The sequence below is a fragment of the Cebidichthys violaceus genome, unplaced genomic scaffold (genome assembly GCF_023349555.1).
Source record: "Cebidichthys violaceus isolate CVI_PGR_0920_01 unplaced genomic scaffold, fCebVio1.0.p SCAF_3, whole genome shotgun sequence".
In the NCBI taxonomy this organism is placed as follows: Eukaryota; Metazoa; Chordata; class Actinopteri; order Perciformes; family Stichaeidae; genus Cebidichthys; species Cebidichthys violaceus.
Genome location: NW_027176483.1, coordinates 21,815,744 through 21,827,583, shown reverse-complemented (window position 1 = coordinate 21,827,583; position 11,840 = coordinate 21,815,744). Strand labels below are relative to the sequence as shown.

Sequence of the window (11,840 nt, the reverse complement as noted above, 5' to 3'; positions counted from 1 at the left end):
CTGTATGTTGTGTTCCTGTGGTTCTCTCTGTATGTTGTGTTCCTGTGGTTCTCTCTGTATGTTCCTGTGGTTCTCTCTGTATGTTGTGTTCCTGTGGTTCTCTCTGTATGTTCCTGGGGTTCTCTGTATGTTGTGTTCCTGTGGGTCTCTCTGTATGTTCCTGAGGTTCTCTGTATGTTGTTTCTGTAGTTCTCTCTGTATGTTCCTGTGGTTCTCTGTATGTTGTGTTCCTGTGGTTCTCTCTGTATGTTGTGTTCCTGTGGTTCTCTCTGTATGTTGTGTTTCTGTGGTTCTCTGTATGTTGTGTTCCTGTGGTTCTCTGTATGTTGTGTTCCTGTGGTTCTCTCTGTATGTTGTGTTTCTGTGGTTCTCTGTATGTTGTGTTCCTGAGGTTCTCTGTATGTTGTGTTCCTGTGGTTCTCTCTGTATGTTGTGTTCCTGTGGTTCTCTCTGTATGTTGTGTTCCTGTGGTTCTCTGTATGTTGTGTTCCTGTGGTTCTCTCTGTATGTTCCTGTGGTTCTCTCTGTATGTTGTGTTCCTGTGGTTCTCTGTATGTTGTGTTCCTGTGGTTCTCTCTGTATGTTGTGTTTCTGTGGTTCTCTGTATGTTGTGTTCCTGAGGTTCTCTGTATGTTATGTTCCTGTGGTTCTCTCTGTATGTTGTGTTCCTGTGGTTCTCTCTGTATGTTGTGTTCCTGTGGTTCTCTGTATGTTGTGTTCCTGTGGTTCTCTCTGTATGTTCCTGTGGTTCTCTCTGTATGTTGTGTTCCTGTGGTTCTCTCTGTATGTTTCTGTGGTTCTCTCTGTATGTTGTTTCTGTGGTTCTCTCTGTATGTTCCTGTGGTTCTCTGTATGTTGTGTTCCTGTGGTTCTCTCTGTATGTTGTGTTCCTGTGGTTCTCTCTGTATGTTGTGTTCCTGTGGTTCTCTCTGTATGTTCCTGTGGTTCTCTCTGTATGTTGTGTTCCTGTGGTTCTCTCTGTATGTTCCTGGGGTTCTCTGTATTTTGTGTTCCTGTGGGTCTCTCTGTATGTTCCTGAGGTTCTCTGTATGTTGTTTCTGTAGTTCTCTCTGTATGTTCCTGTGGTTCTCTGTATGTTGTGTTCCTGTGGTTCTCTCTGTATGTTGTGTTCCTGTGGTTCTCTCTGTATGTTGTGTTTCTGTGGTTCTCTGTATGTTGTGTTCCTGTGATTCTCTGTATGTTGTGTTCCTGTGGTTCTCTCTGTATGTTGTGTTTCTGTGGTTCTCTGTATGTTGTGTTCCTGAGGTTCTCTGTATGTTGTGTTCCTGTGGTTCTCTCTGTATGTTGTGTTTCTGTGGTTCTCTGTATGTTGTGTTCCTGAGGTTCTCTGTATGTTGTGTTCCTGTGGTTCTCTCTGTATGTTGTGTTTCTGTGGTTCTCTCTGTATGTTGTGTTCCTGTGGTTCTCTCTGTATGTTGTGTTTCTGTGGTTCTCTCTGTATGTTGTTTCTGTGGTTCTCTCTGTATGTTCCTGTGGTTCTCTGTATGTTGTGTTCCTGTGGGTCTCTCTGTATGTTCCTGAGATTCTCTGTATGTTGTGTTCCTGTGGTTCTCTCTGTATGTTGTTTCTGTGGTTCTCTCTGTATGTTCCTGTGGTTCTCTGTATGTTGTGTTCCTGTGGTTCTCTCTGTATGTTGTGTTCCTGTGGTTCTCTCTGTATGTTGTGTTCCTGTGGTTCTCTCTGTATGTTGTGTTCCTGTGGTTCTCTCTGTATGTTCCTGTGGTTCTCTCTGTATGTTGTGTTCCTGTGGTTCTCTGTATGTTGTGTTCCTGTGGTTCTCTCTGTATGTTGTGTTTCTGTGGTTCTCTGTATGTTGTGTTCCTGAGGTTCTCTGTATGTTATGTTCCTGTGGTTCTCTCTGTATGTTGTGTTCCTGTGGTTCTCTCTGTATGTTGTGTTCCTGTGGTTCTCTGTATGTTGTGTTCCTGTGGTTCTCTCTGTATGTTCCTGTGGTTCTCTCTGTATGTTGTGTTCCTGTGGTTCTCTCTGTATGTTTCTGTGGTTCTCTCTGTATGTTGTTTCTGTGGTTCTCTCTGTATGTTCCTGTGGTTCTCTGTATGTTGTGTTCCTGTGGTTCTCTCTGTATGTTGTGTTCCTGTGGTTCTCTCTGTATGTTGTGTTCCTGTGGTTCTCTCTGTATGTTCCTGTGGTTCTCTCTGTATGTTGTGTTCCTGTGGTTCTCTCTGTATGTTCCTGGGGTTCTCTGTATTTTGTGTTCCTGTGGGTCTCTCTGTATGTTCCTGAGGTTCTCTGTATGTTGTTTCTGTAGTTCTCTCTGTATGTTCCTGTGGTTCTCTGTATGTTGTGTTCCTGTGGTTCTCTCTGTATGTTGTGTTCCTGTGGTTCTCTCTGTATGTTGTGTTTCTGTGGTTCTCTGTATGTTGTGTTCCTGTGATTCTCTGTATGTTGTGTTCCTGTGGTTCTCTCTGTATGTTGTGTTTCTGTGGTTCTCTGTATGTTGTGTTCCTGAGGTTCTCTGTATGTTGTGTTCCTGTGGTTCTCTCTGTATGTTGTGTTTCTGTGGTTCTCTGTATGTTGTGTTCCTGAGGTTCTCTGTATGTTGTGTTCCTGTGGTTCTCTCTGTATGTTGTGTTTCTGTGGTTCTCTCTGTATGTTGTGTTCCTGTGGTTCTCTCTGTATGTTGTGTTTCTGTGGTTCTCTCTGTATGTTGTTTCTGTGGTTCTCTCTGTATGTTCCTGTGGTTCTCTGTATGTTGTGTTCCTGTGGGTCTCTCTGTATGTTCCTGAGATTCTCTGTATGTTGTGTTCCTGTGGTTCTCTCTGTATGTTGTTTCTGTGGTTCTCTCTGTATGTTCCTGTGGTTCTCTGTATGTTGTGTTCCTGTGGTTCTCTCTGTATGTTGTGTTCCTGTGGTTCTCTCTGTATGTTGTGTTCCTGTGGTTCTCTCTGTATGTTGTGTTCCTGTGGTTCTCTCTGTATGTTGTGTTCCTGTGGTTCTCTCTGTATGTTGTGTTCCTGTGGTTCTCTCTGTATGTTGTGTTTCTGTGGTTCTCTGTATGTTGTGTTCCTGTGGTTCTCTGTATGTTGTGTTCCTGTGGTTCTCTCTGTATGTTGTGTTTCTGTGGTTCTCTGTATGTTGTGTTCCTGTGGTTCTATGTATGAGCCTCACGTAGAACGCTCAGAAGGTCTTTGGTTCCATCAGGAAACCTCAGCGCTCATCGATCCTTCAACTCAAGACTAACGCAGACGCAACAAAATTCCTTAAAATAGAACCTTTATTATATAAAAATGCTTTTGATACAAAAAAAATTGTCACAAGTGTACATTACACAAAGCATTTTTAACTGAGACAACAAATACAGGTTTTAAGGAGTTTTTACTGACACAGTGGTTTGAGGCGGGGCCTATAGCCCTTAACATATACAGGAGTTGTGCTGCTCAGAGTTCCCACCGACACAGAGAACCTCTCAGGAACGTCCCGTCAGGGTTTGACAGCGTCACACCATGAAGGGACTGCAGAGGTTCCTGCGGCTCAGACTTAAAGGGACAGCTAGAGGAAGCTCGGTGCTCTCTTCTGTGTGCTGCTGTGACTCCACAGCCAGGGCGAAAAGATCTCTTTTCTGTTTTCTAAGTGCATCAAACGTCTTCCCACTTTTAAGTGCTGGATGAACCCTGAAGACACAGCTCGTCTCCACCTGTAGAACAATGTATTGAAGCAAAGACCTAAAGCCTATCTAACCTTGGACTTTAGGTTCACAATGGGGACGTTTCTTTTGTTTTTGGGAAGGCGTTTCATAGACGGGTTCACTATACTGGAGGTGAGCGACTCAAGGCCTCGGTGTGCTTGTTGGACTGAGCGAGGTCCGGATCAGACGGAGCGCGCTTCAGCAGCTTCAGCACCTTTTTGTATCGTTTTCAATGATTCAATCAAGTGTTTTGCGCGTTGACACCGCAGCTGATCTGAACTCACATCCAGCATTCGTAGCAAAACCTACTCAAACTAATGTGACGTACTTGGTAGGTATCCCATCTTTTCCTAAACCTAACTGAGTGGTTTTGTTGCCTAAACCTAAACTGTTGTTTCCTGTGAAGACGGGAGTTTATTTTGAAAAGACGCAAACGAGGAGTGATCCTACGGACCGCTGTATGGGGATAAGTTGAGCTATTAGGGAGCATACAGTTCATGGTTTGCGCTAAGCTAACGTTACCACTCATTCCGGGGTTGCTCTAGTAAAAATGTAAAAAAGGAAAGTACAACAAGTACAGCAAAATACTACAAAAGCTCTTTATGTTCGGGGCAACAGAACGGCCAGACACCTGAAGCACACCAAGACCTTCAGCTTGATCTCTGCAGCAGCTCTGAACCAAACGTCTCAGCTGGACCTCTTTCCTACACCCCCCCCACCCCCCCCCACAAAAAAGACTCCTTCAAAACCCAAACACGGCGACGGACACAGACACAGACGCGATGATCTACACACAAACAGAAATACGAATAACAAAGAGTCGCTATAAGAATAATTTGTCATTAACTGTAAAATAGCTTCATGGTCTACTGTCAGTATGAGAGTGGTAGTTTGGGGCTTTCGGTTGAATTATACGTCATAATAATAACTGATAGAGTATGTACACGATAGCAGCAAACATACTTTTGGTAAACGTGACGATGAGGGTGAAGAAGACGCCACGGCGGAGGTTCAGATTCACTTCTCACCACTCGGTCATTGACTTCATTACACATATGTACAATAGCTTTACACGTGGATATTCATTTGGTATGTAGTTGTGACACGGCGTTGTCATGGCAAATTAAAAAGGAAGGACTGCTGGCAGATTAGTCTCTTGGTTGATTTGGGGAAAAGCCCCCCCCCCCCCCATTCAACGACTAAAGAATTCACAATTTGAAATGTGAGGGACACTATTCCAAAAAAAATAAAAAATATACAAAAAGTGTTCACACTTCGATCTTGGCCCGATTCCATCCGTCTGCTGTTCGTTCATAGCGCCGCACATGAATGCGGTCATCATCTATTTTCTCTTTTGTCCTACAACAGCTGGACCGCCGTCACTCGCTCACGCACGTCCGTCCGTCTGTCCTTTGTTTGTTTTGTTCGTGTGGAGCGGTGGATCAGCCAGCGTGAATCAAATCGTGACATAATTCCTCCTTTATATCATTTTTAAAACTATATACAGTCCTGCCAACAAGGACGCTGCGAGGAAGGAGGCGCTCTGCTCAACACCGGTAACTCGCTCGGCCGGTGAGTTTTAGCGGAGGCCAGGAGCCAGGAGTCAGGAGCCAGGAGCCAGGAGCAGTCACTGTGAGCGGGGACAGATGGAGGTCTTTTGATGGAGAAGTGAGGAAAGGAGGTTTCCTCTTTCGATGATGTGAATATCTGAGAGGGAGCTGCTGGCCGTGTGCACACATCGTCTCCTCCATGGTGCCCTGCGGTGAGGCAACCCGCCACGACGAGGTGAGAGCAGGACGCGCGGTGGAACCGATCCGATGCCGGTAAACCCTGAGAGCTCCGAGGGGACTGGAATGCTGAGATGACCGATGCGGGGACGTAGGGGACCTTGAGCGAGGCACTTGAGCCTAACCAGCTGAAACAAAAGCAGCGAGTGTGAGCCGGTCAGGGCTGGAGGTTGGCACGTGAGTTCTTTCCCTGGTAAAGTGGGGGGGCCAGACGAGACCGGTTCTTTGTAGCGAGCGGACTGCATCCTTCCTCACTGGGATACGGCGGCCGGTGGGAGGGGTCACGAGGAGTCGGTGCAGGGCGAGGGGGGCGGGGGGCACAGGTGGAAGTAGGAGCGCTCGGTGGACGGGGACGGGGGGCAGCTCTCCTCGGCCGACAGGTACTGGGAGCGGGGGGTGGGGGGCGGAGGGTAGGGGTCCGAGTCCGAGTTCAGGTCCATGTAGTACTTGTTGTGTTTGCCGTGGCCCGCGGCCTTCCAGCGGCCCGCCGATGACGCCGGCACGGCCGGCGGGTGGTGGGGGGTGTAGTCGCTGTCACAGACGTCGGTGCTGCAGGGAGTGGTGGGCGGGGCGGCGCCGCGGACCGGGTGGTAGGGTCTGATGGGAAGGAGACGGTTTGTTTAGATCACGGTTCAGGTTCACCTTCACGTCACACATGTGGTGTGGAAGACCTTCAGTGTGAGTTCAGAAGATATAAAGATCACAAATTCTCTAGTCTCTACTTCTATTGCATCTCATCTGTATTTGAACTCCCCTTCAGAGGTTTCCTTTTTCTACAGCAATCAAAAAGACACCTCAACTATAGCTGTGTTCACCTGGAGCCAACGTATGATAATAATACGATTAAGATCTCAATCTTGGTGTCTCGTGTTTTTGGGGTCTTTGAAAAAAACACGAATCCACAAGAATTTAATAGTTCTGTGGAATTGATTGACAGCAATAGAGCCAGGATAGTGTGTGTGAGACGGAGTGAGTGTGTGTGAGACGGAGTGAGTGTGTGAGACGGAGTGAGGTGTGTGAGACGGAGTGAGTGTGTGTGAGACGGAGTGAGTGTGTGAGACGGAGTGAGGTGTGTGAGACGGAGTGAGTGTGTGAGACGGAGTGAGTGTGTGTGAGACGGAGTGAGTGTGTGAGACGGAGTGAGGTGTGTGAGACGGAGTGAGTGTGGGTGAGACGGAGTGAGGTGTGTGAGACGGAGTGAGTGTGTGAGACGGAGTGAGGTGTGTGAGACGGAGTGAGCGTGTGAGACGGAGTGAGGTGTGTGAGACGGAGTGAGTGTGTGTGAGACGGAGTGAGCGTGTGTGAGACGGAGTGAGGTGTGTGAGACGGAGTGAGCGTGTGAGACGGAGTGAGCGTGTGTGAGACGGAGTGAGGTGTGTGAGACGGAGTGAGCGTGTGAGACGGAGTGAGCGTGTGAGACGGAGTGAGGTGTGTGAGACGGAGTGAGTGTGTGTGAGACGGAGTGAGCGTGTGTGAGACGGAGTGAGTGTGTGTGAGACGGAGTGAGTGTGTGAGACAGAGTGAGTGTGTGAGACAGAGTGAGTGTGTGAGACAGAGTGAGTGTGTGAGACAGAGTGAGTGTGTGTCACCTGTATGATCTGGTGGTGGACGGGCTGTTGGAGGAGTAGAAGATCTCTGTGTTGTAGAGAGAGCGGTCAGTAGCCGGGGACGGAGGAGGGTTCAGGATCTGCAGACAGAAATGATCCCTGTGTTATCTGACTGAGGACAGGAAACAGCGTGCACACAGACTGTGTGTGTGTGTATGGGTACTTGTACTTGCTACATAGTGAGGACCACTCGTTTTTTACCAACAGAGTGAGGACATTTCTTAAAATTTGGTCGGTTCTCCCTTTTTCAAAGGCCCGTTTGAGGGTTAAGACTTGGTGTTTTAACCCTCAAACGGGCCTTTGAAAAAGGGTCCTCATAAACGTAGAAGTACAAGGATAAGGATGTGTGTGTGTGTGTGTGTGTGTGTGTGTGTGTACCTGGGGGTAGAAGGCTCCCTTGGTAGATGATGAGCTGCTGGACGAGGCTCCGGTCACATGGTTCCTGTCATACAGAGGAGCTCCACTGCTGCTGCTGCCCATCAGGCTGACTGAGCTCATCATGGACTTCCCACAGGAAATACCTGCACACAGCAGTTCACACTTTACTATTACCGTAGGGCTGGGAAAATAGTAAATATAGAACATCTCAATATTTTCATATTTTTGTATGGTATACGGTAGTTGTTTTACACTACTGTAAAACAACAAACTAGCCCCTGTGCTAGTTTGACCGTCCCTTTTGAAGCGGAGGCTGGAATCTGGAATCTGATCTTACCTTGGAAGGTTCCGTGCTGCGAGCTGCTGGGGGCGATGAAGTTGAGCGGCACGTGGGGCGTACCGCTGATGTACTCGTGGGGAAACGTTCCACTGGGGCCCTTGTAGCGCCGACACACCACACGCTGGCAGACGAAGTAAGCTCCGCCGATCACGAAGACGAGCAGGATGATGGCGATGACCGGACCGATGGTGTTGGGCCCGGCGTTGGGGATGCCACTGGAGGGAGGAGACACGTACTCTAGAAGCAGAGGATGCAGAGTCAGGGACGAGCACTTGACCAGAAACAACAACACTTGTGCTGACAGTATAGTTCAGTGTGTTTACCACAGGCGAGCTCATCCGATCCGTCGGGACAGTCAGAGTAGTTGTCACACTGTTGTTTCTTGGTGATACACTGGTTGTCGCCACAGCGGAACTGGTTCGGAGGGCAGATGGCTGGAGGACACAAGACACAGACGGTCAGTTTCCTTACTAATGATTTACCACTATGTCTAAATGTGAAACGGTTGCTGAAGGTCTTATACTAAAAGAAAACAAGATATTAGAGATATAAAACAACTATTTTTGCCGCTCAGAAAATAACACCATTGCATTCCTGCAATGCAGCCTTTAAAACCAGGAACGAACAACACTAAGGCCATTTTAGGATATCCAAAACCTACGATGACGTCTAGTCTTGAACCACAATACTGATATAACATTGACGTAAAGCCCAGCGCTACCGACCGACCCGTCTTGAAACACGGACCCCTTCTCTCGAACCTCATTTCTACAGTATTAGCGTAGCATCTCAAAGCTAATATTCACAGTTCCCGTGCGAGAACCCACTTTCGCAGTCCTGCTCATCGGAGTGATCGGCGCAGTCCGGTTCGCCGTTGCAGCGCTGCTGGGCATCAATGCAGCCTCCTTTGTCGCACTGGAACTGGAAGGCCGAGCAGATGGGGCAGTTCTCCTCGTCGCTGTTGTCGTCGCACTCGGGGATGCCGTCGCACCGCCAGGCCATCGGGATGCAGTCGATCTCCCCCGTGGAGCAGGTGAACTGCTCCGTGGAGCAGGTGGGAGGCTCTGTGTGGACAGGGAGAGAGAGGAGGCAGCACGCGTTCAGTTCTGTTTAACAAAAACGGTGACGCAACACGTTCATCGATAACCTTCGGCTCCACGACGAAGAGATGACGAGACCGACGTCATTAAACATTGAGGGCGACGATATCGACGCGCAGCATCGTCGACGGAAGAAATCTATCAAATCTGACTGAAGTTTGCCTAAAATGACAAAATCCTCGGTTTTAGCTGGACTAGGCCGACAGATGTTTAATCTAATCTGACGACTAAAGAAGGACATTTGACACAGAACAAAGTGTTTAAAGATCACAAGAGCAAACATTTTGACTAAAAGTTCAGTAAAATGACTTTTTATCAACTAAAACTGGAATCAAATTGACTAAGATGTAACAAACTAACGAGCATTTTGCCTCAGGAGAAAGACTAAGACTACATCTAAATACCTGTGGTCATGCGGTACGGCCTAAAGCTCAGGGGACAGGAAGTAATGCGGGCCGGGCTGTAAACATTCACTGCATAAAGTTATTGATTACACAGCGTGTTATCTTCTCTGAAGTCCTAATTCATTTCCCCCGGCTCCACATGGACATGAATGGGGAGCTACTCTGGGTCCTGTAGGGTCGGGGCTTCTCTGCTCACCTCCACAGTGCAGCAGGTTCTGCAGTAGCACCAGGTGCACGGGACAGGAGCAGCGAGGTGTTCCGTCGCCCTTAGCGATGCAGATGTGGGAGCAGCCCCCGTTGTCACGGGAACAAGGATGGGACGCTGGAGAGAGGAAAACAAATCATTGCACACCACCCGACAAAGCCCGACAAAGCCCGACACGGCGGTAACTGGCGCTGACGGTCCGTACCAAACTCCTGTGGGTCCATCTCCTCCACAGCGTGGATGGAGGTCAGGTAGGATATCCGTCCCTGTATGCGCGTGCGTCCGTCTCCGGTCAACTTGTCCACCCTCTCGATCATCTGCTGCTGCCGGTCGATCCAGTACAGATGATCGCCCAGGACCGTCAGCCCCGTCGGCTGCAGGATGTTGGAGTCCTGGAGGACGATGCGATTGGCTCCTGGTGGAACGATTTCATCAGATAAGACGAAAGAAAATACTACGTCCCTACCAATCCAGTCCAAAAACTACACGATATGTATCTGATATATCTGAAATGTAGCCAAATAATCAATCAGAACAAAGATTGTATCAAAGGTGAATTTTTAAATGAGACGAGTAAAACACCCTGAAACTACTTCTGGTTCAGAGGGTTTAAAGGTGCATTGATACTATGTGTTTTTGAATCATGTCTGTTTACGGTAACTCACCCGTCAGGTCACTGCTCTCGATGTGTTTGAGGTCGGCATCGACCCAGAACAATTTCCCCAGTTTGTTGTCCAGAGCCAGAGCCACCGGTCTGATCAGACCAGTGGTGAACAGAGACTCCCTCTCTGTCCCGTCCAGACTGGCTCCCTCGATCTTAGCTGAGCGCTCCTGCACCGTGGTGAAATACATGTATCTGCAAGGAATCAAAGACACATTGATATGAGACACAGCTCAGTTCACAGTGCATTCTTTACGGAGGTAAAAAAAGAAGAGAACGAGATCTCACCCTTTCTCAGCGTTGACCACGATGGCCCGCGGCTTGTCGGTGTCGTCCTTCAGGACCACGCCCAGGATGTGTCCGTCCATCCTCTGGACGTTGACGGTGTTGGTCGTCTCACAGGTCCAGTATATGTGGCGGCTGTAGGGGTCCAGGCTCAGGTCGTGGAGCTGGTTGTCCACCGGCTGAGCGCTGCTGCTCACGATCATGGACGACTGGAGGCAAACGGATCAAAAGGTCACGAGTTCAACGGTCCGCTCAATTTGATATTTAGTCATGTGACTCTTTGTAGATAACCCCGACGCACTGAGAATGTCTATCCTGTAATGAAGTGATTACTAACAACCCGCTCAATGCAACTTCCACACAGCAAATCTGGAAATTTCCGGGTGATTCAACTGATTAAAAGCTGCTGATTGCTCCGTTACTTTTGTCCCGGTGAGGAGAATTCTCTGTAAAGCACTTAGTTTGGGGAGGAGAATCAGGATAAACCTCCTACCCGCTATCTATCATTGAGTAGCACTCAGCGTTTAGGTGTGACCGTGTGTCTCGGGGTGAGTTTCGTACCATGGCTCCGTCGTCTCTGGCCCTGCGAATGTTCTGCCGTCCGTCCAGCCAGTAGACCAGCCGGTCCAGCGGGTCGTAGCTGACGGCCCGGACATTCCTGAGGACGTGGATGGGCAGGATGATGTCGGGACTCTGCCCTCCCAGCACCATCCGGCTGATGCTCGCCTTCTGGGTGAAGAGCAGGAAGCTGGAGGGAGCTGCAGACAGAAAAGGCGGAGGAGGCGTGAGCGCCATGAGTGGACACAGGGTTGTTCACACGGGAAGGCTGAAGTTAGCCTATTGTGAAATACAAACACGGGGGTCAAAACACAGAAGCCCGAGACACACACACACACACACACACACACACACACACACACACACACACACACACACACACACACACACCAGAGCAGCTGGAACCGCTCTGGATGATGGTCCAATGACTTTAGGATGAGTGGAAGGTCTGGAAGCAACACAAGCATGCTGGATTTCAGTCTCTGTGTGTGTGTGTGTGTGTGTGTGTGTGTGTGTGTGTGTGCTGGCTGTTGAGCAAGAGGCAACTGAGGTCAATCCTTTCACCTTTTACTTCTTTACTTTATTTTAGTTTCATGTTGTTCTCGTCTTAACTAAAGCCGAATCATCTCAGAAACCGTCATTGAGAACGGTTTGGAAACGGACAGGAAACTTTCAAAAGAAGGTTTGACAGGTGATTGGATGAACCGCCTGTCAATCAAACTGTCACCGAAGCCGTCTGGAGAGAGCAGCGTCGTTCAGCGGTCACTGGTCACTGTTCTTTGCTCTTCTTTCGGTCGTACTGCAGCGTCTATGCTAACCTGTTGAGCCGTAGCTTCTCACAGGACGCC

The 11,840-nt window shown here is 48.7% G+C and overlaps 1 protein-coding gene across 1 annotated transcript in view; it reads right to left on the bottom strand.

Moving 5' to 3' along the window:
- Positions 1-3,238: 3,238 nt before the first annotated feature.
- Positions 3,239-11,840, bottom strand: part of lrp5 (low density lipoprotein receptor-related protein 5) — a 46,597-nt gene continuing 37,995 nt past the window's right edge. Inside the window, exons 19-29 of the mRNA XM_068723513.1 lie at positions 10,996-11,192; positions 10,438-10,643; positions 10,154-10,344; positions 9,694-9,903; positions 9,480-9,605; positions 8,607-8,843; positions 8,103-8,213; positions 7,777-8,016; positions 7,440-7,582; positions 7,044-7,141; positions 3,239-6,051 (exon numbers count right to left, since the gene is read on the bottom strand). Of these exons, the coding sequence (XP_068579614.1) occupies positions 5,736-6,051; positions 7,044-7,141; positions 7,440-7,582; positions 7,777-8,016; positions 8,103-8,213; positions 8,607-8,843; positions 9,480-9,605; positions 9,694-9,903; positions 10,154-10,344; positions 10,438-10,643; positions 10,996-11,192 (2,075 nt within the window). The 3' untranslated portion in view covers positions 3,239-5,735. The remainder of the gene's footprint in view (positions 6,052-7,043; positions 7,142-7,439; positions 7,583-7,776; positions 8,017-8,102; positions 8,214-8,606; positions 8,844-9,479; positions 9,606-9,693; positions 9,904-10,153; positions 10,345-10,437; positions 10,644-10,995; positions 11,193-11,840) is intronic.